This window comes from Macrotis lagotis, chromosome 1 (genome assembly GCF_037893015.1).
Source record: "Macrotis lagotis isolate mMagLag1 chromosome 1, bilby.v1.9.chrom.fasta, whole genome shotgun sequence".
In the NCBI taxonomy this organism is placed as follows: Eukaryota; Metazoa; Chordata; class Mammalia; order Peramelemorphia; family Peramelidae; genus Macrotis; species Macrotis lagotis.
The window spans coordinates 41,018,315-41,045,654 of NC_133658.1; the positions used below are offsets into that span (position 1 = coordinate 41,018,315).

General features: G+C 44.2%; 1 protein-coding gene across 10 annotated transcripts in view; it reads right to left on the reverse strand.

Moving 5' to 3' along the window:
* KIFC3 (kinesin family member C3) overlaps nucleotides 1-27,340 on the reverse strand; it is a 92,206-nt gene that overhangs the window by 22,473 nt on the left and 42,393 nt on the right. For 5 of the 10 annotated variants that reach the window (XM_074198721.1, XM_074198742.1, XM_074198751.1 and 2 more), the window contains 8 exons: nucleotides 26,183-26,322; nucleotides 21,888-22,029; nucleotides 17,128-17,330; nucleotides 14,491-14,523; nucleotides 5,337-5,402; nucleotides 3,221-3,361; nucleotides 2,893-3,132; nucleotides 1,403-1,576 (listed from right to left, as the gene is read on the reverse strand). In XM_074198721.1, the coding sequence (XP_074054822.1) occupies nucleotides 1,403-1,576; nucleotides 2,893-3,132; nucleotides 3,221-3,361; nucleotides 5,337-5,402; nucleotides 14,491-14,523; nucleotides 17,128-17,330; nucleotides 21,888-22,029; nucleotides 26,183-26,322 (1,139 nt within the window). The other 5 variants (XM_074198731.1, XM_074198780.1, XM_074198776.1 and 2 more) reach the window with 5 other exon arrangements.

A 27,340-nucleotide genomic window follows, 5' to 3' on the forward strand; every position in this document is an offset into this window, starting at 1 on the left:
TTGAGTCACCAGTTGAGTGGCATTTAAAGCTCTTCACAGCCTGGCTTCCTCTTCCCTTTCTAGTCCTCTTGAATTATGTGATCAGTCAACTTACACTTATTAATCAGTCCATTCCACCCTCACTGTTTCTCACCAGAACATCCCATCTCCAGGTCTTTTCCCTGGCTGTGCCCCACCTCTAGAATGCCCTCCCTCCTCATCTTTGCCTGTTTCCCTGATTCCTTCAAGACCCAGCTCAACCTTTATCTTCTGTAGGAGGCTTTCCCTAATCCTTGAAGCAGCTAGTGTCTTCTATGTCACTCTGTACATTCTCATACTTATAGTGTTCTCCTCACACTGACACCCCCATAATTAGAATGGAAGCTTAATAACAAGGATTTTTCTGTCTTTGTGTCCCCATGCTTAGCAAAGTACCCAAGCCAAAAGCAAGTCTTGAGTAAGTGCTTCTTGGCTGGCTGGACTTGCCTTGCGTTCTCTCATCATTGCATGGATAGCAATGGAACCCTTGACTTATACTAACATGCTCCCCTGGGGTCTCACCATGGACATGAGAGACTCCGCATTCCTAAGATTATGCAAGGATTCAAAAGTCCTGCCCTGTTAAAAAGGCTTCAAGGGCAGCCTGGCCATTCTAGGACAAGTCTTATCACTCAATCGGCATTATTAATTGCCTACCATTTGCCAGACATTGTGCTAAATATGGGAGATACAAAAAGAGGCAAAAGACAGTCCCTACCTTCAAGGATCACTTCAATAGGAGAAACAATATGCAAGAAAATAGGCACAAACATGAGATAATCAACAAAAGGAAGACTCCAGAATTAAGAGCGAAAGACTTCCAGGAAAAGCGAGATTTTAGTTGGGATTTAAAACTAGATACTGGTAATGGGAGTGAAGGAGGGAGATGTTCCAGGAATGGGGAAAGGTCAAAGAAAATGCCCAGAGCTGAGAAATGGAGGGGCTTGTTCCTGGAACAGCCAGGGGCTACGTCCAAGAAGGCTCATCAGTCACCAGGTTGACCAAGGGGTGACAGATTCTGGCTCTAGAAATTCGCTAAGTCCATCTCCTAGGCGCCCATTAGAGGGTTGCAGTCTGCCTTGGTAGAAGGAAGACAGACACTGGTGGAATTATGGCTCCTTGAGTACTTGCCTCCTACCCCCTTACTGGAGTGGAAGCTCCATGAGGCAACTAGGCAGTCCTACTGAAGTTTTCCACATCCCTTCCAGCATCAGTGCAGGGGTCTGCCCATAGTAGGCATGCAATAAGCGCTTGTTGAACAAACAGATCTGTCGCTGTCTCTCTCTCTCTCTCTCTCTCTCTCTCTCTCTCTCTCTCTCTCTCTCTCTCTCTCTCTCTCTCACATTGATGTGCAAGGGATGTGGGGCTTCCCCAGGAACAGTACCTGGGCCTTGAGCTGGGCCACTGTCTGCTGAGAGTTCTGAAGCTGCTGTTCCATTTCCTTCAACACCTGCCTCTGCATCCCCACCTGCTCCTGTAAATACTGGTTGCGGGCTTGGGTCTCACACAGGGCCTGCTTGGTCTTAGATGAATCCACTTCCACCGTCTTGATGATGTACTAAAAGAGGAAGTGTGAATGGACACAGACACAAACAGAGGAGTCTGGTATCTCACCAGAAGCCAGAGATGGGGTGGGGGGACAGAGAGAAATGAGAGGGGGAGAGGGAAAGAGAGAAAGAGGGAGGTGGAGAGAGAGAGAGAGAGAGAGAGAGAGAGAGAGAGAGAGAGAGAGAGAGAGAGAATGAGAGAGAGAGAATGAGAAAGACAGAGAAGATTAAGAGAGAGAGAAGATTAAGAGAAAGAGAGAGAGAGAATGAGAGAGGGTGAGAAAAAAGAGAGAACGAGAGAAACAGAGAGGAGAGGAAGAGGGAAAAGAGAGAATTAGAGAAATAGAGAGACAGACAGACAAAGAGAATGAGAGAGGGAGAGAAAAAAGAGAGAATGAGAGAAACAGAGAGAGAGAGAGAGACAAAGACAGAGACAGAGAGAAGGTGGGAGGTGGGGGGGAGAAGAAGGAGAAGGAGGAGGAGAAGAGAGAAGAGAGAAGGGAGGAGGAGATGGAGGAAAGGAGAGAGGAGAAGGGTGCAGACCAAAACTGGCAGAGCCCCGTGCCTCTGCTGGCCAGCATCCTTTCCAGTCTCTCCTAGGGTCTCCCTTCAGCATCTTTACCCCAAACAGGACGGAAAGGACAAGCTGAGCTGGGGTAGAGGTGGCACTTGGTCCGGGGGAGGGGGCAGAGCTGCCCACTGGGGGTCAGAGCCCTGGACTTCAGGCTGGCTCTGTCTCAACTGCTCTCCTGACCTTAAGCAGGTCATCAGCTTGCTCTGGGCCTCGGTTCCCTTCTTTATTAACTGAGAGCGTTGCCCTAGATGACCTCAGGTCAGAAAGACCAGGGTTCCAGTCCCATCCCTCACACTAGCATGGGCACATCAACCTCCTTAAGCCTTTGTTTCCTCATCTGTAAAAGGGCAGGAGGGACAGCTGAGGCCCAGAGACACGGGTTCTCAGCTCGGAGGCCGAGGAGCCAGAGCTGCCCCTGCTGAAGCACCTGGGCCTGCGCTCATGGCTGAGAAGACAAAGGAAAGCCCCACAGGGTCTGCCCCCAAGGAGCTTCAGCCCAGCGTGGCACCCGGCATGGACGCAGCTCAGCACACACAGGGTGCATGGGGTGGGGGGCACCTCAGAGTCCTAAGGTCCGCGTGGCTGCCCCTCTCCTTAGGCCACTTTTCTTGAAGCTGTCCCCCGGAGGCAGAGTCGGCCCTGGGCTGGGCTCTGGGCCTCTCCCGAGCAGAGGGGGCTCATCTACCCTGGGAGGCCTATCTTCAGGGGCCCTGGCAGCCTGCCCTGCGGAGGGAGCCCCCCGGCCCTCCTCACCTTCACCGGCGGAGGCTGGGCCTTCAGGGCCGCGATGGTCTCCTGGCTGTCCCGCAGGCGCCGGCTCAGCCTCTCCTCCTCCTCGGCCTTCTCGGCCAGGGAGTCCTTGAGGCGCAGCTCCACCTCGGCCAGCCGGTTGGTCTTCTGCTGCACCTCCAGGTCCAGCTCGGCCAGGCGGCCCTTGTTCTCCTCCGTCTCCACCTGCAGCTGGGCCAGCCTCTCCCGCAGCTGAGCACTCTCCTGGATAGGGAGGCCGGGGTCACTCTGGCCGCCCCCCGGGTTGTGCCCCAGCTCTGACCCGACCCTGGCAGCCCCCCTCCGTGCCCACCTGGCTGTGCTGGCAGTCCGAGCAGGGAGGCGGCCGTGTCCTCAGCTCCTGCAGCTCGGCCTCGCACCGCCTCATGTCCTGCCGCAGGCGCTCATTCTCCACCATCAGGAGGTCCCGGTGCTTCTCCAAGTCTGTGCCTCCCTGGTCAAAAAGGACACGGGCATGGGCAGGGGCCAGGGCAGAGGCTGCCTGCCAGCCAGCCGGCACAGCCGGGCACACCTGCGCCCGGGCACCAGGCCAGCATCCCAGGGCACCTTCCTTCCTCCCAGTGTGGTGGGAGCTGTCCAGGTACCCAGCTTTCACCCACCTATCTCAGGGTGGAGATTCGAAACACACATCTCCCCCACCAAAAAAGAAATTAAAGACATTGGAGTCTATGATCAAGAGAGACATGCTAGCAATGTCTGTGCCCAGTGTGAGGGATGGGTTTTACTGTTCAACATTAGCAATCTGGACCTGTTCATGAGGTAACCCCCCCCCCCTTTATTTTTGGTAGTAGGACCATCTCTCTATTTAAGGATGCGCCAAACTGACCTCATCCTTGGGAGGAGAAAGGCAGTAGGATATTCTGGTGCCAACCATAAGTTTAATTATGGGTCCTTTTGTATGCGTGTGTGTGTCTTTAGATGTATTCACAGTATAAATATCTGGATATATGTGCGTAATAAACATGTATATAACGTTATGCATAAATGTATTTTGTATAGGGGTATAGATGTGTGCGTATATCTACTATATGTGTGTGAATGCAATATAAATCTAGCCATGCATATACACAAATATCTGGATATATGTGCGTAATAAATATGTATATAACGTTATGCATAAATGTATTTTGTATAGGGGCATAGATGTGTGCGTATATCTACTATATGTGTGTGAATGCAATATAAATCTAGCCATGCATATACACAAATATCTGGATGCATGTGTGTAATGAACACAAGTATATATATATGGTGATGCGTGTGGATATATAGATATATGGATACACATACACACAGAGAGACTGTCAGGTTATACAGGAAATTGAGAGCTGGGCTCAGAGTTCAAATTCAGCCTCAGACATTGACTAACCATATGACCCTGGGCAAGTCAATTCACCCTGTTTGCCTCATTTTCCTCAACAGTAAAATGAGGATAATAACAGCCCCTACCTTCCAGGGTTATTGTGAGAAGAAAACAAGGTAGTATTTTCAAAGTGCTTTCTTAGTCTATATAAATGCTAGCTATCATTTAATACATAAACCATATAAATGTATACATTTAAAAATATTTATCTGTATAGACATACACATTAGAGTATTTAGGTTGTGTAGTGGATAGAGAGCTGGAGTCTGAAAGAGCTCAATTCAAATTATGTCTTAGACACTTTGTTGTTTTTGAGTCCGGGTCTCGCCATCCTACTTCACCTAGAAGTGCAGAGACCGATGGGCTACAAGCAAAGGGACCGCTGACTGGTCCAGCCCCAGAGCTGTTCAGAATGGAAGTTCTGATCTGCTCCAACCTGGGCAGGTTTGCCTCACATTCAGCAGCCAGGTAGCCCCCTACTTCCAGGGGCTCACAGATGCTTGTCAGCTTAGGGTGCCACCTGAGAACTCCTGAACACATGTGATCCACCATCCTCACTTTCTCCAGTCGACTATGCCACCGTGGCTGGTCTTAGATACTTATTAGTTATGTCATTCTATACAAGACATTTAAGCTCTCTCAGTCTCAGTTTTCTCATCTTTGAAATGAGACTAATAATAGAACTCCCCCCCTTTTCACATAATTGTCTTGATATATATTTGGAGATTATATATATATATATATATATATATATATATATATATATATCCAGGTATAATGTATGTTATAGAAATGCTAAGTGTTCTATTGAAGAGGGAGAAAGGAGAGGAAGGAGAGAAAGGGAGGGGGGGAAGAGAAGGAGAGGAGAAAAAGAGAGACAGAGACAGCAGGGGGGGAGAGAAGGAGAGAAGGCGGGGTAATGAAAGAATTAGCCAATATGGGACAGCTTTAATAGTGATGGAGATGGAAATGGAGATGAGCATATACGAAACACTTAAGGTATCACCACATCATTTTCCCTAAGTATATGTCAAAGGTGGCTCACCAGCTCTGAACGGAGTCTGTTCACTTCCTGGACCTGACCAATGAGTTTCTCCTTCAGATTTTCCACCTGTCAACACAAAACCAAAGTTGTAACAAGTCAGTCCTCCATCTCATGGCATGCCTCCCTGTGTGACCTTGGATGGGTGACCTCTTTAGACCTCAATATCTTTGGAGGGTACAGGGGATAGAGTATCTTTTCCCATAAAACAATATGCCCTTGTGCTTTCCACTTGGGGTTCACCTCCTGATTTGGTCCTTCCCAGAGACAGGATGATGACCAAGTTGATCTTTCTCTAGGTCCTCCCCAAACCATGTTCTCCTTTTTATTTCTCTTTTTTTAGTTTTTGCAAGGTAATGGGGTTAAATAACTTGCCAAGGTCATACAGCTAGGTAATTATTAAGTGTCTGAAGCTGGATTTGAACTCAGGTCCTCCTGACTTCAGGGTCAGTGCTCTATCTACTGTGCCACCTAACTGTCCCCATGTTCTGCTTTTTGTCTTACAATTCTCTGGACAAAAGAGACGGCCTATCAAGGCTGACAGTGCACTGTGCTTATTTTTTCCTCCTAAATGTTTTACTCATTAAGTTCTCTCTCCAAAGGTGATGGGACCCATATACCCCAGGTCTAGGAGTCCACTTTGGAGTATAGTGCCATGGATAGGGGGAAGCCCATGACTGTGTTCTGAAGGACCGAGAGAGAAAGAGAGCATGAAGAAGAAATGCCCTACATCCTCCTCCTCATGCCTTCTGTCCCCCACTCCCACCTCTTTGTCTGATTTTCCAGCTGGCCCATGCCTGTCAAGAGATAACTGGGGGTAAGAATTTTGCTAATTTTGAATGTTGGCTTTTCAGATCCCAATATTTGATTCTCAAAACTAACATTTACCTTATAGAATAATTGTCTTCTATTAGGAAGACATAACTTATAGTTATCTTAATAGTGAAATATATAGCAAGATTCATGTGGCTCTCCTACCAATAAATTTCAGTGCTTCTCTATTATTTCTTATATAGATTTATCTTCCCCAAAAAAGAAAATTCTGAAATAAACCTGGCTGCTTTCAGACAACTTTTGTTACATCTCCTAGCTGACACAACTATATTAATGGGACTCAAAGTTCAGGATCTTACCACACCCACTTTCCTAATACCAAGAATCCTCCCTAGAAATTCTGATGTCATTTTTTTTTTAAAAATGCAGATTTTACACTCAGAAGATCTGGTTGAAACTGGGATCTGCCACTAAAATCTACCTATGACCATTATCAAAGTGATTTAAGGAAACAAACTTCCTCTTCCATCCATCCATCCATTCATCTGCCCATCCCACAGCTGCCAAGGTAATCTTCCTGAAGTGTGAGACTGACATGGTCAGTCCCCACCTCAGTAAGTCCAGGGGCTCCCTGTTACCTGGAGAATCAGGTGGTAACACTTCCATTAGGCACATGAAGCCTTTAGTAATTTGGTCTCAAGTCTTCATCTCCAGCTTAATGACTGTATATTAAGCCCTTTCCACACCTCCCACAGTTAAAGTAAACCAATTTTCTTACTGTTCCTTATATCTGATAACCAATTTCCCACTTCTGCCTCATTGAACTGGCTCTCCCCCATGTCTAGAATATACCTTTCTTACCTGCCCCTAAGAAGTCCTTAATTTTCTTTTGAGGTTAAGCTTAATTGCCACCTTCTACATGATGTCTTTCCTGATCCCCAAGCTACTAATGTCTACTCCCCCAAATCACCCTATGTCTATGAATAAGAGTATGTGTATATTCATACAAATATATGGATGTATGCATCTATCAGGGGTGGGGAACTTTTTGCCTACCAAGGACCATTTGGATATTTATAATATCATTTGTGGACTCTATTTGGTAAAACATTCACCCATTAAAAAACTCCTAGATTTATTGAATATTGAGTCCTGGGGTTGCCTTGGCAGTGCCAGACCAAATGATTTCACAGACCTTATATGGCCTATGGGTTGGACATTCCTTGCTTCTGGCAGATATAAATCCATATGTTGTCTTACCCAGCTAGAATGTAAGCTCCTAGAGGTCAGGGATTTTTTTCACCTTTGTCTTTGTTTCCCTAACTCCTGATGTCATGGTTCCCTTTAAGAATTAAGGGCAAACCTCAATAAACAACCTGATAAAATGTTTGACACATAATAGGTTAGGTATTCAGTAAGTGCTGGCACATGATACATGCTCAATAAATGTTTATTGATTAATCAACATAAAATCCTCTATTGAGCTTTTAAGGTCCCATATCACCTGCCTCCTCCCTACCTTTCCAGTCTTTTTACACCAATCCAATGACAACAATCTATTTGCTGTATATTCCAACAAGACCCTTGATATCCTGAGCTCTGGTCATTGACTGCCCTAAGCCTAGAACTCTCTCCTTCCTCCACTCCATTTTCTGGCTTCCTTGGCTTCCTTCAAGTCTCAGTCATTAAAGTCACACCACTGGCCACCAGTCTTTTCTGATGATCCTCCACAAACTTGCTACCTTCCCTCAGAGTCAGCCCGTCAATTCTCTTATCACTAGGACCTGTTTAGACAGTCGTTTGGCTATGACTGTGAGCTCTTTGAAAAAAAGATTATTTCCAGTTTTTCTTTGTATCCTCAGTGCCACACAGTAGGTAGCTAATGCTTGCTAACTTGACTTCCCTCTCTAAAAAAGGGAGAAACACTGGGCCAGAACATGTAATAAAATCTGAGAACAAAATTTCCCAAGAACATCTGGGCAAACTCAACTCCTCTTCTCCTCTTGCATCATAACAGGAATGCACGTGGAATTTCCTCACTGGCAAGACATTAAAAAAGTCAATGTGGGGGGCCTCACCCCCCCCAAGAAAAAAAAATTTTAAGAGTCCTGTTGCCAAAGACATTAAGATTAAATCATCTCCAAATATGCCTCTCATACAAGGTAAAGAAGGAGAGAGGATACCTGTTCATCCACTCGGGCTACATAGACAGCAATGGGAGACCAATTATTTAGCAGTTAAGCACCAAGGTGGTGTTTGGGGTTTACTGTCTACCCTGAGGCTGCCAATCTGAGCCTAACAGACAACAAAATGTAGACATAAAATACACAAGATGGTAAAGGGGAGCACATCTGCCTGGGCTTTTTAAAAAAGTGAACATCTCATTTCATTGAGAAGAATGGCCCCTTCCTCTGTGGTCAGTTTCTGGAAAAGGTGGTCAGAAATGTAGAATTTGCTCTTGTGGTTTAAAGAAAATGGGGGGAAAAGTGGAAACACTTGAGATGGGAAAGGAAAAAAGGTAGAAATCAAGGAAGCAGGAGGCCAAGGCTGGGGAAAAACAATCAAACAATTCAAAAACTTTACATTAAAAAAAAAGCAAGGGAAAGGAGTTAGAAAGGGGTAGAAATAAGGGCATGAAGTTGTGAAAGCATCTGATATCCAAGAGATAGAGAGTTAAACACCTTGAATCTAATCCAGATGCAAGGGTAAGGTAGCAGGAGTCAGGAAATGCTGGTGTCCAAATTGAAAGGCAGGAAGGTACAATCAACCTGCTCTAAGTAGAGATGACTGAGCAATAAGATGGATGGAGCAGGGGAAGGTCAAAATTAGACTGAGGTGAAGGTATAGACCATCAAAATAATGTGTCTACTTATGGGCTATAAAATTGGAAGAAACCTTAGCAATTCAAGGCGAAGAGTTCTCTTGAGAATAAATGCCAAAATGGAAAATTGTCTATTTTAGGCTGAGGTGAAGGTGTAGCCTATCAAAATGATGGGTCTGCTGATAGGATATAAAACTGGAAGAAGCCTTAGCAATTCAAGATGGTGCTTAGTAAGCCAAGAGCTTCCATTTTGGTATTTACTCCCAAGAGAACTCTCTTTAGGCCTGAAGAGTAAATACCAAAATGGAAAATTGTCTATTTGATCCTAGAAATAACAAGGAACCAGTGGAATTTATTGTGTAGGAAAAGGAAGACTTGAGTTCAAATCCTGCCTCAGGCAGCCAGGTGACATTGGGTAGAATTGCATAAACTCACTAAGCCTCAGTTTCCTTGAGCTCTGTAAAATGTCAGTTTTAGACTCAATGGTCTTTTATGTTCCTTCCTGCCCTAAATCTGTAATCTAGACAGGTTTTTCATTTTAGAAATAAAGTAGTTGAGAGCAAGAGAGATGAAGACATTTGCTAAAGGTGATACAAGGAAAGGGCTAGATTTGAACCCAGATCCTGGAGTTATTGTCACACCACAGCACCTCTTAAAAAAAGAATGCTCAAGGCTCTCCCAAAACCAAGACCTGATGTTGAATTTTCCCAATTCTGCATGTAGAAATAAGCTTTAAGAGAAAAGAAAAAGAAAAAAGACTCATTTGCTCTGAGTCTTGTCTAAGTTCAGATGCAATCTGACTGTTAATTGTCACCCTGAGACAAGAGACAGGCAGAGCATGCATTTGAAGGGGGCTGTTTAGTGGATGGTACAAGCAGCAGAGGGTTCTGAGAAGGGAGACGTGGGGGAAGGGAGGCTGAAAGAATGCATCTTTGCTCAGACAGTGACCTTTCCATTTGAAAGGTAGACACTAACTCCAAGGCAGACAGACAGATGGAGGAAAAGCAGTTTCTCCTGTAGGGTCAGTAAGATAATGATCAGGTACCTGAGATATGAAATATAAGAACATATTCAGCCTAGCTGGACAGGACAGGATATAGCATCTGGCATTGGCCATTAGAGACAGAACCCTCAAGTTATGGGCCAGGAATCTCAGGTCCACAGTTGAACTGACTTAAGTTATGCAAGGTTACACAGTTGGTATGTGGTTGAGCCAGATTGCCTGAATTCTCAGACCAGTGCTCTCTGTCCATAATGGTCCAACCTAAGTGGAACCCAAATCATTAGGGGTGATATTAAGTGGAGGGCATGCAGCCATGACTCCACATTCATCTTGTCCCAGGAAGAGTTCAAGAGGCTCTCAATGCACAGTACCTATCAATCATTCCAAAAGGGGCTCAACCTGCAACTCAGAGTTGGAGTACAGGGGGGCATTTGGGGTTGAGAGGAGCATTTTCTGCCCTTCCAATATGTTTGTCTTCTGTGAAGACTGTATTTCACTATAACATCTAAAGATCTCTTAACACCTCAAAATTCCTCTTTCCCAGGCTCTGGAATAGTCAGAGAAACTGAATCATCAATTTGCCTGAAGAGGAGACCTCCTCACTTCACTGCCCTACCCATCTCCTAGAGAAAATGGGAAGTCTGAGCCTGTCCCTGATCAGATTCCCTACAAGTCTCATCACCCTATGTTGTCATATTAGGTTTTTCTTTTTTTTTTAAAGGTTAAGAAAAAAATCATCTGCCCTTCTCAGGTATGTGTTTTCCCAGCCCTAAGGTGTGGCCATTTTACTTATCACTTTTTAAATATGTTAATTATCTTCTTTCCTCAGACTATATGCTAATGAACTAGCTATTCTCTAAATTCAGAGTTCTTCGCCTCTTTTTTGTGACCTGGACATCCCATACAACTTCAGCAGTATGGTGAGACCTTTTTAAAATAAGGGTCTTTTAAAAAAAATTCATTTATTTAAGATAATGGGATTAAGTGACTTTCCCAAGGCCACACAGGCAATTATTAAGTATCTGAGAGCAGATTTGAACTTGGATCCTCCTGTCTCCAGGGCCCATGCTCTATCCACTGCACCACCTAGCTGCCTCTCAGAATAAAGGTCTAAAATACATAAAATAAATCCCAGAGAATGACCAAAGAAATCAATTGTATTGAAACATAATTATTAAAATACTGTTAAAAAGAAGTAAACAGACCCCTAAGACCTTCTTCTCTAATTGAAACTGGATCAAGGTTCAGTTCCATCCAACATTTAAAACTAAAGAAGCTTGAGGATAGATTCAAAGACTTCAAAGCTCCAAGCTCCCGTCCATAAATTCCGATCTTTAAAGATAGAAAACACAAGCATACACATAACATCGTTTAGTCACAAATAAACTGAACCTTGGAAATGGCAAATGCTTTTCCCAATGCCACAAAGTTAATAAGTTCCTGAATCTCAAGACTCCATGATGAGGGGCTTCTCCACTGTCCTCTATTGCTAAAAAAAAAAAAAAATACGAAAACTCCTGGCTTCTTGAGAAGCAGAAAGTTATGAAAAGTAGTCAAGGAAGGACCCCTGAGGATTTTGAGTCTACAGAAGAGAGAGAGGACTCAAGAAGGGGCTGTCTTCTTAATGACCTCCATCTGAAGGGCTAGAACTAATACTTAATGTTCCTTCTCCTTGGCCCAGAAGGACAAGGAAGAAGATTACAGCTCAATGACAAAGATTAAAAAAACTTCCTACGGAAAAACTATTGAGTCCCATAAGTGAGACCTATAGACATGGGGTTCTTAACCTAAGACCTATAAATTCAGGGTTTTTTCCAATGTATATTGATACTTACATTGCAATGTAATTTATTTTCTTTGCAATCTTATGGGTTTATTTTATGCATTTAAAAATATGATTCTGAGGAGGAGTCTCCATAAACTTCAACAATTATCACCAAAGGGTCCAGGATATGCATCCACAGAAAGGCTGAGATCCCTGCAGCTAGGGAGTGGGAATCTCCTCACTAAAGTCTTGTAGTCAAGACTGGTTGACCATTTATCAGGGATGATATGGATACAAGAAGGACTCTTACCCAGGAACAGCCTGGTCTCAATGGGATCAGGATGATCTTCCAACTCTTGAGAGTTTGTTAAGCCTTTGAAGGTCAGAGAGGAGGAGGAGAAGCAAAGGGCAGTAGACAGAGCTTGACCTGGAATCCCATTCCAATCCAAACTCAGACACTGCTAGCTGAGTGTCCCTGGATAAGTCCTTGACCTCTATTTCTCAGGGTTGTTGCAAGGATCAAATAAGATCATTTTTGCAAACCTTAAATGTCCTATAAATGTTCATTATTATCATCATTGTCATTTTAAGACCATTTATACTACTGAGACCAAGTACATGGGGATAGCAGTAATTTTAACTTGATCTATTAAGCAAATAGCACTTACCAGGCAGTCTTCTACCCTTAGAATTACCAAAAAAAATTTCTAAGGCAGTATTTGTTAAGCAAATTAGTGTATAAATAAAATGTGAGAAGATTCACATCTGGAATTGGAAGGGAAGTGGGTCCCTTTATTTATGATAATTGTGCAGTTAATCCACCATTTGCATGTGTGCTGTTGTTGGGGACAGGGGAGAAGACTGAATGGGTTGCAGTCATCTGGCACCTAGGAGATAATTAATACTGTTTATTGACTGTGCTAGTCCATCTTTCCTACACTGGAGGGGGCACAGGTCAGGGGTTGCCTCCTTAAGGCAAGAAGGGGACATTTGAGGCCATCTAATTCAAGGGTTTTTCAAAATATTTGTTGTCCTGGATCCCTTTGGTGACAAGCTGGAGAACCCAGTAGGACTTCTCAGAATTACATTCTCAAATTTTTAAAATAGTTAAGATTATAAAAGGAACCAGGGTCAATGAAAATAAAGATGTCCTTTGTTTCCATCCAAATTCGCAGATCTCTCACTGAAATCTGAAATCTGTCCATGGATTCAAGGTTAATGGACCTGTGAATCTGGTCCAATTTCCTCCATAAGTAAAATGCCTCCCAGTAATGAGGGGGTCACTATTTCAGAGACAGTTCCTTCCATTCCTAGATGGCTATAAGTGTTAGGAAGCTCTACCTTCTATAGGACCCCAAACTTTGGAATCCAGATTGTAAAGTCCAGATCTCAGAAACCTTTGGGATCAATAGAGAGGTAGGGCAGATATACTAAGTATGTGCACACTTGATCTAATGTCCAGAAATTATTAAGAACTGAAGAAAAATCAAAGGTCATAGGAGAAGCAACATGACCCAAAGAATAGGGCTCTATTAGACTTGAGACTCAAGAAGGCTTAAGTTCAAATCCTCACACTCACAAGCTATATGACCTTAGGCAAGTCATGGCTACCTTTCTGGCCCTCAATTTTCTCCTCTGTAAAATGAGGGATGGCCTCTATGGTTCCTTTCAGATGTGAATCCATGAGAAGTTTCTGGCTCCAATACACCTTCCCAACCTTATTTCATGCCATGCCCATTTGCCCTCTCTGACCAAAGACATCTCCAGGTTCTTTGCAGATCTTGTCCCAATGACCTCAAAATTCTTCCAGGAAGAAGTATCCCTTCCTTCCTCAATTTCTCGATCCCTCCACTCTTTCCATACTTGATAGCTTGTATTATGGATAGCATTGAAAAGTAAGGCTCATCCCAGACCACAACCTCTTTGGAAAAGGAAATAGTATTGTTTTTCATCTTTCTATCTCCAGTTCCTAGCAAATGCCTTTTAATTCTATCTATTCCATAAATACTATTTAGCTCCTGAGACCAAAGGGAGATAAGATCTAGGGCTCACTGACAGAACAGTAGGCATGGGAGGAAGAACATCAGATCTGGAGAAAGAAAGCTTGGTTTGGGATGCTGGGTATGCCCCTTTTTCACTGTGGGATGAGGGGTAAATCACTTTACATCTAGAAACCTTTTATTTCCAATCGAGAGGATTGGATTAGATGATGCTAATAACTATAACCAATGCTCTTATAACATTTTAAGGTTTACAAAGTACATTATATTTTCTCATTTGAAAGTCTTACAACCCTCCCATGAGAACTGTGATATTATTATCTGCTTTTTACAAATGAGAAAACTGAGACAGACTTACCCAGGATCACAGAACTAGTCAGACTGTGAAGCAGAATTTGAACTTGGGTGGTCTTGATACCAAACCCATTGTACACTCTCTCATTGCCAAGGTCCCTTCCTGCTTTAATAAGCTATCCTCCCATGAATTCACAGTCCAATCAGAGAGAAGATAATCAAACATATAACTATGATACAAGCATAATGCCATGCTTACTCATTGTTGGGGTGAATTGGATTAAAAGAAAGAAGAGACTTTGAAGCTGGAGTTTATTCTAGTTCTCCTAATAGCCAAGGAGAGAGCTGGTATGGGCTTCTTGGGGTGAGTTCCCAAAGCTGCCCAAACTCTTGATTTCTGTGGCAATGAGAAACTCTCCTTGGATATGTGCTCGAAAAACCAAGAGATGAGACCATGCATGAGTTCTTTAAGGAAACAATTTTCCAATTCAGAAGATTACCCGAGCTGAAACCATCTGAACTTCCTTGGATATCTGCACATAGAAGACAATAAAGACTTACTGAATTAACTGTGATACTTAGAATCAATTAGGCAAGAAGGAGTGATTACGAATCCACTGTGTTCCATCTGATTGTAAGGTACTTGAGGACAGGGACTGTCTTTTGCCTGGCAGAAGCTTAATCAATATTAGTTGTTTGTTTGATTGATAGGCCTGGAGGAGCCTTACCTCTACTGCCTTGAAAAAAAAAAGAAAGAAAAAGAAAGAAAGAAAGAAAGAAAGAAAGAAAGAAAGAAAGAAAGAAAGAAAGAAAGAGAGAGAGAAAGAAAGAGAGAAAGAGAGAAAGAAAGAGAGAAAGAAAAAGGGCAGCTAGGCAGCTCAGTGGATAGAGCACCAGCCCTGGAGTCAGGAGTACCTGAGTTCAAATCCAGCCTCAGACACTTAATAATTACCTAGCTGTGTGGCCTTGGGCAATTCACTTAACTCCATTGCCTTGCAAAAAAACCTGAGAGAGAAGAAAAGTTCTTTAATTTTGGTTGTTGTGGGGGGGGGGGGGGCGTATCTTTTTTTTTAAATAAAGGAACTATGAAAGGAAACATGCTAGGAAAGGTAAGAAGGTGACAAGCTGCTGAAGGCTTTTGGCAAAACCTCAAACCAATACCTGGCCTAATTCCTCAAAACTGGTTTGGGACATTGCAGGAAAGCTATTTGTTCAATCAGAGACAGTGATTGAAGAGTCAGAAATAACAGCCGAGTCACCACATTGTGACACTGGTGCATTTGTTAAGTCAGAAGAAGGGAAGAGGAAGTTGCCTGAGAAATGATAAATCTTCCCCAGATAAACACTGATTTCTTTTTGAAAGGTCATAAAATCAATATGCTGACTTCTCACACAAAATCCAAGGTCACAGCCACTATGACCTCACCAAGAGTGGAGCCAAGCTGGACTCACCTAGTATCTTTCTACCACAAAGCTTTGTCTTTGTCTCAATCTGGCAGGCAGATGTAGAGGATATGATAAGATTTTACCCTGTAACACACACTTCAGTTGAAAAGGAAAATGCGCATGGTTACTGAGCAGGTAGAAGGTCAGAGCCCCATGGAGGGGCCTCACAAAGAGAGCTGGGGAACTGGGCACAACAGGGCCTGACCTTGAGCCCAAAGCTGCTGTGTATTTTCTTCAGCAATGACCTAGATGGTAAAATAGAATGTGCTCATTAGCTAATTCAGTGCGCAGATGACACTGGGCCAGAGGAGGCGACCAACACTTCCAAACACAAGCCCCACTGTTCCATTTTGGTAAACTGGAGAAATGGTCAGACGAGACCAGAATTATAAATAGACAAAATGTTCAAGTCCCCAGTTAGGAAAGGAGAGGCTTCATGGCAATACAATAGAAAGGGTCCAAGGCAATAGAAAGGCATGGCCAGAGCTCAGATTGGGTGATTCTCCCTTTATAGATTACCTTGAGATTGATGGGTAGCGGGAAGTGATGGAAAGGACAGTCATTGGCTCTGGAGTTAAAGCTCTGGGTTAGAATCCTGGCTGGGCAACCCATTATCTGTGTCACTTCTCTCTAGACTTCTCACCTTCTTCCAGTCCCTTCTAAGTTCTTAATACTCGGAGCCTTGATACTTCCTACTAGAGCATTGGAATGGAAAATGATGATCCTCAAATGGAACAAAGTAGATTCTTAACAAATCCTTCTTGCCTGACTGATTCGAAGTATCACAGTTAATTCAGTTAGTCGGTATTGAGTGTCTGCTATGTGCTGATAGCCAAGAAATCCATGGAGGAAGCAGGAAAACAGTTCTCTACTAGTTTTCTCTTTTGTTTTGAATGAGGGAAGGAGAGAGAAGGGAGGGAGGGAGGGAAGGAGGGAGGAAGGGAAGGAGGGAGGAAGGAAGGAAGGGAGGAAAGGGAAAGAAGGAGGGGGGAGATCTCCTAGTTTTTAAACATGAAAGCAAACAAACATGCCTGTTTCAGTCAAAAGCTGAATCTTATTCTCCAAGGCTACAATCCCCAACTCTGGAGGGACTGAGTCACTTGTCTCTGGCTAGCATTCTTACTTACATTTCAAGAGTCTTAAGAGTTTTATAAACAAAGCTACAAAACCTTCCAGAAAGACAAGTATTAACCCCTTGGAGGAAGCCTCCTCAGGATCTGAGTCGGGGAATTAGAAGAATCTGGAATCTCAGTTATTATTATAACCACTTGGCCTCATGAGTCTGCTACCAAGTCTGCTACCAAGCCAAAGGAAGCAAACTACCTTTTTTTGGTGAGTCCCTAATACATGAAGGTATTAAAAAAATAAGTCTTGGCATAAGAGATGATAGAACGATATGGGGGATTTCTCAAATTCTAGGGATTTCATGGGATTTCTAGCTGGGAAAAATCTTAGAAAACATTTTTGTCCAGACCTCTTACTTTACAGAGAAAAAAATGGGGCTCAAATGTGAGGAAATGACTTCTCCAAGGTCACACTGTAATTAGCCAGTTTGAGCAGAGGTCCTGACTCTAAATTCAGCATTTGTGCTGTTGGAGGGGAGCGTGTTGTGCACCTCCAGTTGGGACCCAAACTCCCCGGCCCCATCTTTAATCTGTCTTCAGGCACCCTTCAATGGTAAGAGTCAGTACCTGAGCTTGCAGCTGAGTGGATACAGCTTGCTGGTCACTCTCCCGAAGGGCCAGCTTTTTCTGCAATGCCATTAACTGCTCCTGCAGTCGGCCCTTTTCTTCCTGAAGCTGGGACATGGACTCCACCATCTTCTGGATCATAGGTAACTGGCGGGCCCCAGGTAGGCCTGAACACTTCCCGCTGCCGTTGAGGAGCCTCCCACCTGTAACCAAAAGGAGCATCAGTGGGGAGGACCCCCCATCCTACAGGGTTCCCTGAGCCAAGGTTCCTAGGGGCAGATAAAGGGCAAGGTTGGCCTGGGCTGTGTTGGGAGAGTTCAGCCAATGGCTCAGCATTGCCACAAGCTTTCCTTAGCAGCTCAAGTGACTAGTCATGAGATAGATGGAAACAGAAATGAGGACATCAGTGGAGAGACCTAGCAAGGAGCCAGGAAGCCTTCCCAAGGGAAGCAATTCAGCATGGAAGCCACACAACAAACACCAGGTCCAGATGAATTCAGAAGGAAGGAGCAGGAGAACTAGGGTGGGGAAAGAAAACTGCTTTAGTGGACAGCTTAAGGCTTTCATGTTCCCCATCTCAGTATGATGGTAGACATGAGATGGGACTCTCATTGATCCTCTAGACACCAGAGATGTATTAAAATGTTTCTTAAGAGGGACCTTGGAGAGCATCTAATCATTTTTACATCTAACAACTCTTCCATTTTACAGTTGAAGGCACTGAGGCCCAGATAGAGGAAGTGAATTTCCCAAAGTCTCACAGCATGCCAGAGACTCAACCCAAGTCATTTTGACCTCCCAGCCCAGTAACCTCTTCACTCACTGCACCTTTCTTTCACATAAGAAATATCTTTATCATAATCTGAGCTTTCTAAAGAAAAGAAACCAATGCACCTTCATCACTATGTGGAAGCCAGGTGTTCAAACCTCAAAAAAGATTCCTCTTGGTGACGGAAAAACCCTCTCAAAAACCCTCAGAGAGGAAGGAAGCCCAACCGTCCTGGCTTCAGAGGAGAGCAAGGCTTCCCCACATTTAGGGAGCCCCAAGGGAATGGGAGACCTGGTTGGGAGGGGATGAAGTGGAAGTAGGTGTGTCCGCCAGTTATGCCCATACACCACAGCAACAAAGAGAAAGAACGACAGAATGATAGGTTGAGACACAGGAGGAACACATTATGCCGGGTCTGAAACAGCCACACCCTCCCCATGATGCCCAATGGAATGTATAGAGTGACCACACAAGCATGGGAAGGTTATAAATACCGAGCTGCCCCTGTGCCTCAGGTCGAGGAGGACATCCTCTCCCACTGCCTCCCGCATTCCTGTCACCAGGAGCAAGAAGAGAGAAAGACAGACAGACAGACACAGAAACAAGGCCCGTGATACGTCGATATGACTTGGGATTTCCTCCCTCCCCTCCCACCATGACCCAAATAAGTCCAACTTGCTCTAGAGTGCACTGAGATTGGAGAAGGAAAACCCCCCCTGCCCCAGGAGCAGCAACCAGCAAGCTAAGCAGGGCAGATGCAAAGAGTCAGGGAATGTGACAACAGGGAGGCTGGCACTTTCCACAGCGGTCTGTGACATGAGACAGAAGCAGCCAGTGAAATAATGAGGTGGCAAAGAGAAGCAGCTTAGGATCTGAGGGAACCCCCTTCCCCATCTCCGAACTTGATAAGGCAGCCCTGCCTTTCTCTCCTCTCCCCTCCTCTTCTTCTTCCTCCTCTCCTCCTTAGCAGCTCCTTGGGCCCACTTGACTATGCAGAATCATAGGGTGGTTCCAGGCTTTTGTGAGCCAAACCACCTCTTAGACCAAAACCACATTCTTCTAACTGAATATTGTTTCCATATCATTGCTGAGAAGCCTCAGCTTGGGGGCGGGACAAATTTCTCTTGGAATAGAAGTAAAGACTAAGAGGAAGTTTTCAGGAAAATACTATAAACTCAAAAGGACTGAGTTTATATAAAAGGAGAGAGAGGAGAGACAGAGGTAGAGAGAAATGATAGGTAAAGGGTAAGAAAGAGAAAGACATAGATAATAAAAAGATACGACAGATATGATAGAGATCAATAGATGAATGGATGAAAAAGATATATGATAGAAAATTATAAATAGGGATAGCAATAGATAGAAGAGAGATAAGATAAAACAGGCTAGATAGATGGATGATAGATGGATTGATAAATAGACAGATGGAGAGATAGATAAATAGATGAATGGAGGAATAGAAGGATGGATGGATGGATATAAATAAATGTATAGAAAAAATATCATTTAAGCTCTCATTATGGCACTGTGCTAAACACGAAGAAAAATCAAATGAGGCAGTCCCTGAGCTCAAGGGGCTTACATTCTAATGGGGGGTAGCCAACATATAATGGAAGATTAGAAAGGAGGCAGAGGACATCCAGGCAGGACCACGTCCAGAAGACTGTGGGAAGATGTATAGAGGCCTTGGTCCTGGCAAGATAAAGCAAGCAAAAGAAAAGGGTGGGAGCCAAGCCTGTTGTGAAAACGTTGCCCAATTGTCATTCTTTGTAGCAATATTTCACTCACACCAAACCTTGGTGAACGTTAAGACCTCACTCCCATGGGAGGGCAGAGAGATGAGGTTACAATTTGTACATTTGTCTTTTCTCCTTCAGAACAGGGTCTACCCACTGTTGCAAACAGTTCCCGGATGGCCAGAGGTTGGCAGGATGAACTGGTCAGTGTACCCACTTGACTGGGAGGATCTGATTATCTCATGCATGCAGGGAGTCTGCATGCAAACAAAACTTCTCTCTGTCCTCGAAGGAGGAGGTTAGAAGAAATGAGGGTCTAGAACCTCTGGGTAAAGTGCCACCAAAGGAAGCTATTTCTAAGCTCCGGCTGACCTGTGGGACCCCCTCCCCAGGACTTTGCTCAGAGCTTCCACTACATGAATATTGTATGAGGTGCTCAAACTTCCTAGTGATTATCAAATCAGGACCGTGCATCAAGGACAAATCATTCCACAGGTGTTCTTGGCCCAAGCTCTTTGTGTCTTGTCCTAAGGGTTTGCTTTGGCCTCCACAGGCTACAGCCTGGCCAGCCGTTTGGCAAAAGGCTAAAGAAATGGCAGAGTCCACCAGGGCCAGCGGCAACAGGAGAAGCAGCAACAATCTTAAGGGAGTAAGAGGGTTTGAAGGGATAGAGGAGCAAAGCCTTAGCAACAAGGGGCATCATAAGATGAGATATAGCCCAAGCTAAAAAGCAGAAGGGAAGAAGGCAAGGGGGCACAGAGGGAATCAATGGCTAGGTCCCTTCCCTTTAGAGAAGCCTCTCTCCCATCAGGGACCAGATCCAGGATCTGCCTCCCCAGGACTCTGGTCTCTTAAGTGGGACCCCGTCTTGAGATCTCCTCTTAAGGAAGACAGCCTGCAGTCTCCAGTCCTGGTTGCCACTTCCTTATTCCCTTCCTCATTTGCTTTTCTTTCCCCCTTTCTTCATATGGATCTGGCTCCTTTCCTAAAGCCCCAGCTCTATTACTTCGTTCAACTCCTCCCCTCACCCACAGAACACCCATATTGACAATCATGGAGAGACACAGTCCAGAGGAAGCTGATGCAACAGGAGGGGAACTCTAGCAACAATGTGAGGGGATCCCCAATCGCAGCACAAGGGGAACCCTAACCACAGCATGAGGGGAACCCAAACCACAGCACAAGGGGAACCCTAATCACCTTGGCACCTGGGGGAGTGGTTCCATCCACTGTACCTGGGCAAGTTCAGACACACAGCTAACTCTGGCAGAAAAGAGAAGGGAAGTGATCCACAGAACCCTGACTTTTCTTTTTGAACACCTTCTGCCCAGTTTCTTCTCTTGGGGAGGATTCTCCTTCATATGCAAATACTCTGGGCTCCCTATATGTCTCTTCTCTGCCCTGAGAGAAGAAGTTAACAGAAGAAAATGCAGCCAAGGAGGTCAGACAGTCATTATAGTTAACCTATCAGTATTACTTCTAAGGCCTCTCCAAAAAGAGGATGGGAACAAAGACCCTTCTTTACACTCATAATGCAGCAAACAAGTCATGGGATCATAAGATTTAAGACTACAAGGGACCTGAGAGGTCATGCAAGAATAACTCTCATTTTTACGTATGGAGAAAATGAGTCCCCTTTCTAGAAGGTGAGTGACTTGTCTAAGATCACACAGATAATAAACAGATTTGAATATAAAGCCTCAAAATCTAGACCTTTTACTGCAATAGACTACTACCTGACTGGCCCAGAGATCTCTCAAAGTGCTAGAGATCAGAGGAAGGGGATGAGGTATCTTTCCACAAGCAAGAAACAGTATCTTTGGGGCCACGATTCTTTCCTCCTCCTTAGAAGAACCCTAGGCAAGACAAAAAAGACTGAAACTCAATCCCAGGGCTCAGTCACTGAAGCCGGAGATCACCTGGTTACAGGTGGGGAAAGTGAGTGGTTGGGGGCAGGGAGGGAAAGTTTATATAGCTCAGGCAAAAAGTTTCTGAAAAGAGAGGGGCCAGGAGCATGGGACTTAGAATGAAGGGATTAAGTAGATACATCAAGAGTTCAGCTCAAGTTTGAATGGATTCTTTGGATCATGTTTACCTGATCACAAATGTAACCCAGGCCTGAACTGTGCAAAGACAGGGAGAAGAACAGACATCGGGGCTGATCATATCATACCTCCCTGCTCCCTACTGGTTGCTGAGCCAGCTACTGGCTGCCCCTACCTCCTGGTTAGTCACTGGCCCCTTGCACTCTTTACCTGTTTTCTCAACATTCATGATGTGGGTTTCCTGTGTCTGGGCCGAGTCTCGGGCCCGCTTGGGGGCCAATGCTGGCCTCTTCTGCTGCTTCTCCTCCTTCTTCACCTGACTCTTGCATGCATACACCTTGTCCTGGAGTGCCTGTGGCCAAGACACAACCACAACTCCTGTAAGGGGTATTACAACACTGGGGACAAAGATGCCCCAGCCTTGTATCCTCAAAGCCAAAGGGAGGAGGAAGAGGAGGAGGAGGAGGAGGAGGAGGAACCTCAGGGTCATTGAGAACCCCCAGCTTCAGTCACCCAGTAAGATGACAGGTGTCCAAAAATTCTCAGGTTACTCAACATAGCCCAGGGAACATGTCAAAGAGGAAAGGAAGTTTGAGACAATCTTCCCCAAACCATTACCTCATCTTGACAGGGGAAGGCATGGACAAGAGCCACCTGGGTTGGGCAGGTATGGAGAGGGAATAGTCTTTATTTGTGGGGTCAGCACCCACTGAAATCTTCCTGAAAGCTGGGAAGGGACCTCAGAGGTTATGGGATCCAACCCCTTCATTCTGCAAATGAGGAAATTAGGAAAGGTGATTGCCTAAGGTTACAAAGCTAGAAAGGGTCTGAAATAGGATTTGAATTCTTGGTCACTGTAAAGTCATTTTTCAGTCATGCCCTACTCTTAGAGACCCCGTTTGGGATTTTCTTAGCAAAGATACTGGAATGGTTTGCCATTTCCTTTTTGAGCTCATTTTACATTACAGGTTAAGTGACTTGCCCGGGGTCACACAGCTAGGAATTGTTTGAAGTCAGAGTTGAACTCAAGAAGTTGAGTTTTCCTGAGTCCAGGCTGGGTACTTTATGTAGTATGACACCCTCTAGCTGCACTAAAAAATAGGATTTGAACCCAATTCCTCATGACTCACATCTAGTGCCTATCCATTAAGCCACGTCTACCTGCAATATCTTCTCGGGGCCCATGACAACGCTTATGAGTAAATAATCTTATCTCCATTTTATGGATAAGTTGCATGAAATCTGAGAGGTTAAGTTACTTTCCCTGGTTCACACAGCTAGTAAGTAGCAGACACAGGAATCAAAATTATTCTCATATCTCATTCACTACATGGAGCTTCCCATTTGACAGAGGAAAAAAAACTGAGACCCAGAAAAAAAGAAGAGACTTGTCCAAGATCTCATTGCTGATAAGTGGCAGGTCCAGGTCTCCAGAAGGAAGGAAGGAAGGAAGGACAACAAAAGATGGTGAGCTACAGTGGGGTTCCCCTCACTAGGGGACATTTCCCTGTCCAGAAGCAGAAAAATGCGGAGAATGGGGTATGGCAAAGGTAGAAAAGAGGGAGCAGTTTGAAAAGGATAAGTTCTATACTTGGAAAAATGGTGGCACTCCACTAATTGTTAAAAATTATGTAGCACTTCAAAGTTTGCAAAGCACTTTCATATATTTTTATCTCATTTGTTGTTACTATTGCTATTTTACAGATGAGGAAACTGAGGAAAACAGAGGTTGAGTGACTTGCCCAGGTCATGTGTTTGAGATAGGATTCAAATTCAGCTCTTCCTGCCTCCAGGGCCAGCACAGTGCCAGTTGGAAAATGCCATTGAAGTAATATGAGGACTGTTTAGTCCCAGGAAAGGCTAAGTTGTTAAAGGTAATAATGGAAAAAGGCAGGAGGGCTCTCTGAAGGTGAGGGATTTCTGCCACCTTGGTCTGCCAGGATGGCAGCTCTTCCCCCTCTTGTCTCAGATTCCCCAAGAATGACTAGGCTCTCTCAGGAAGAGCTTCTGATCCGAATGCGGCCCACTGTCCTTGGCAACCAAGTCAACCTCTATCTCTCTTGTTTTGAGGAAGGTGAGGAGCTTTGGGTCTCCAGCTGGGCCCCTCATCCACCATCTCAAAACACATGGAAACAGAAGTTTTCTCAGGAGTTAAAGAGGAAGTGGATTTTTCCAGACCCACTTTGAATCAGGAAAGATGCCCAGAGGTTAAAAGCTCAGTTCCCAGTAACTCAGAATGGAAATTGAAAACAGATTTTGCTGACTTCCAAGGATTCCCTTCCAACCACAACACAACCTTCTCTGTAATCAAAGTTCAGGAAAACAACCATCTTAGAACTGCTGCGCTGGAGGAAGGAGGTTACCAGACAGCTTCTGGCCCACACTACCACCCTCCTCCACTGCAGTGACTCCAGTCCAAAAGAGAAGCACCAGAATCATTTCTCCAGTCCATTTCTCTAGCCTTAATGTCTTTCCTCAGATATTACAGAGAAGAGGACAAGTTTGTCGTTGCTGTTGTTGCCGTTTTTCCCCTACACAAGAAAACCCCAACACACTTTTAGGCACAATGGATTTCAAAGAAGAGACATTTAAATGGAAAAAACACCTTAAACAAGCTTCCAAAATGGTACCATGGAGTCAGTGGAAGCTTGCTCTAATTAATAATCTGCTCAGTACTAGAATGGAAATGAAGAAACCGTGCTTCACTTCTTCCCATCTGCTTTATTACTACTACTACTACTACTACTACTACTACTAATAATAATAATAATAATAATAATAATGACTATTGCTAACGATGATGATGATGATGGCTAGCATTTATGTATCACTTTAAAGTTTGCCAAGTCCTTTACAAATATCACCTCATTTACCATTACTGCCACCCTCCGAGATAGATATTATTCTCATCCCTATTTTACAGAGGAGGAAACTGAGGCTACAAGTGGTTAAAGGGACTTGCCCAGGGTCACAGTAATAATGACAGTTCACACTTAGGGAGTTCACTAAGGTTTGAACAGCACTTAAATATATATTATGCTAGTAAATATATTATTTCATTTGAAATCCTCAAAACAGTCCTGTGAAGGTGGGAGATGGGAAAACTGGAGAGATGCTATTATTTTTGCCATTTTATAGATGAAGAAACTAAGGCAGAGAGAGATTAATCCCAGGGTAACAGAAGCTTATAAGTACTTGAAGCCAGTTCAAACTCAGACCTTTCTTAACCCCAGGGCCCAACACTCAACAAGTATGTACAAGTACAGGGTACCATAAGTCTTTATATGAGTTTATGCATATAAGGCAGCATCCGTGTGAATTTAAATCAGTTAAAGATAAAATAGGATAGGATAAAATAAGGAAAAGGAGAAGAAGGGGCTTTAGGCATCCCCCAGTTCAAGGTCTTCATTTTATAAAGGAGGAAACTAATCCCAGGGCCAGGAAATAGCAAGGTCTTGATTCCCATGATTTATAATAATGAACATGGATAGTGCCTTAAGTTTGCCAATATCACCTTATTTAACCCTTACAATAAGTCTATCAGGTGGGTGCTCCTATTCCCATACAATAGATGATAATAATAATCATAATAAATAATTAATATTTATATAGCATTTATTTCAATCAAATTTTACACATGGAGAAACCAAGGCTGATGGTTAAGTGACTTGCTCAAGTCACACAGCTAAGAGGTAGCTGAGGCTGGATTCAAACTCAGGTCTTCCCAACTCCCAAGTCCAGTGCTCTAGTCATTGAACCCCAACCCTTCTACACACTGACTCTCATAGCAAATCACTACAACCTGCAAGGGAAGGTAGCCCAAAGGGCAGAAAAAGATCACTGCCAGAACCGTCATCTTGAGAAGTCTCAATGACCTACATGAAACCCTTTTCTATCTCTCTTTTTTTTTTTAGGTTTTTTTTTGCAAGGTTAATGGGGTTAAGTGGCTTGCCCAAGGCCACACAGCTAGGTAATTATTAAGTATCTGAGACTGGATTTGAACCCAGATACTCCTGACTCCAAGGCTGGTGCTTTATCCACTACACCACCTAGCAGCCCCTTTCTATCTCTTTTTGCAGCTCTTTGCACAAGTTTTAGAAATGAATTAAAAACCATGGAAAAGAATGAATGATCCCAATATGACTAGCCAAGGTGCCCAATACTACCAGTCCTCCTGAGGTATGCCTGGAGAACTCAGCTGAGTGAATAAACAGTCCCATCTTATTAAAGGTGTTCAGTACCTTTGTCACAGAGAGGTGGAGAACCTTCTGTCATCTCTTGTTAGATCGTTATAAGATATTTTAAGAAGGCAAATTGCTTCACCGGCACAGGCTCCCAAGGAGGCTATGTGCTAAGAATTCTGGTAGGAAGAGAGATTTCAATCTCTCCCCGATAACCCTTTCCCCTGAAATGCTTGCCACGAACAGAGCTAGCTTGCCAGGAGAAGAGCCAGCCTTCCTTCTGAAAAACTAAGGATTTCATCTCCCTTGGAGGTGAGTCCTTACCTGGACAGTCAGGTAGAGTCTCCGAGGGCTTCCAGAACCAGACCAGTCCACGCTAAGGCCTCGGCGTTGAGTTGGGGTCAGTCGGGTAGAGGTCTGGCCTGAAGCCTCTTTACCACGACCAAGGGTATCCTTACCAAGCCCTTCCAGAAAAATAAAACTTGAGTTAAAGAGATTTCACAGATCAATCAATCAATATTTTTTAACTATTCTCTATGATAGGAGCTAAGTGTGCTTTTACAAAATACAGAACTGGCCTTGTCAATGATCTCCTTCCAAGTTCGGAAGCTGGCATTGGATGTCACCTTGCTGGCCCCACTTTCATGTCCTATGCCCTGGTTCCCAGCCCTACCATCAGTCATGTAGACAAGGCTCAGTGGTTTATCTTTAAGAACAAATACAGGAATAAGTGACCCAGAAGAGCTGACTGAGAGTAAGGGAGTGATTCTCTTTTTTGGAAAACTTTCTCAGCAGCCCATGCCAGGCTTCCTGATTTCCCTTGGTTTGGTTATTCCCTTTGTTACCATTTTCCTATCTCCACTTCTGGCTTTCTTATTCAGTCCAAATTGTTTCCTTGTTAGGACCCTAGAGAGGGTGAAAGAAGATAGGGAAAAGCCAGTGGCGTTGGCCACTCATTAGCAGGTCTGTTCCAAGGGAGAGGTTAAAACTCATGGGTAAATTGATTAACTGTGGGTTTTGGTTTCAATTATCTCAGCTACCCTCACCCCCTAAGTGTACTGATAACACTGACCTGAACATCTCTCCGATAGAAATTTCACGCCTAATTCCTAAGATCTCTCTGGACACTCATTAAAACAAATGCTTGCTGAGAGACCAGTCTCAGCTGTCTTTTAAAAAAAAAAAACCCTCTCTAGTAGTCTAAAAAAAGACTTCACATGTTTTTTTCAAGTCTCACCTCTTTGTTCCCTTAGCTTAAGGTTTGCTCAGAAGGGGCTGTCTCCCTGCAATAAGAGAGCTGAGTAGTACAGCTGACTATATTTTCCCCATTCCCACCCCCCCCCTCTAGTCCTAAAAACAGGTCCCATTCTAGGTCAGTCCAAAGGAGAACTGGATGACACTGGGGTGATCAAATGGGGTAATAGATGTCAGAAGCTTTGTGCTCTTGAAAGCACAATATAGAGGACAAGTTGTCAGCATCAT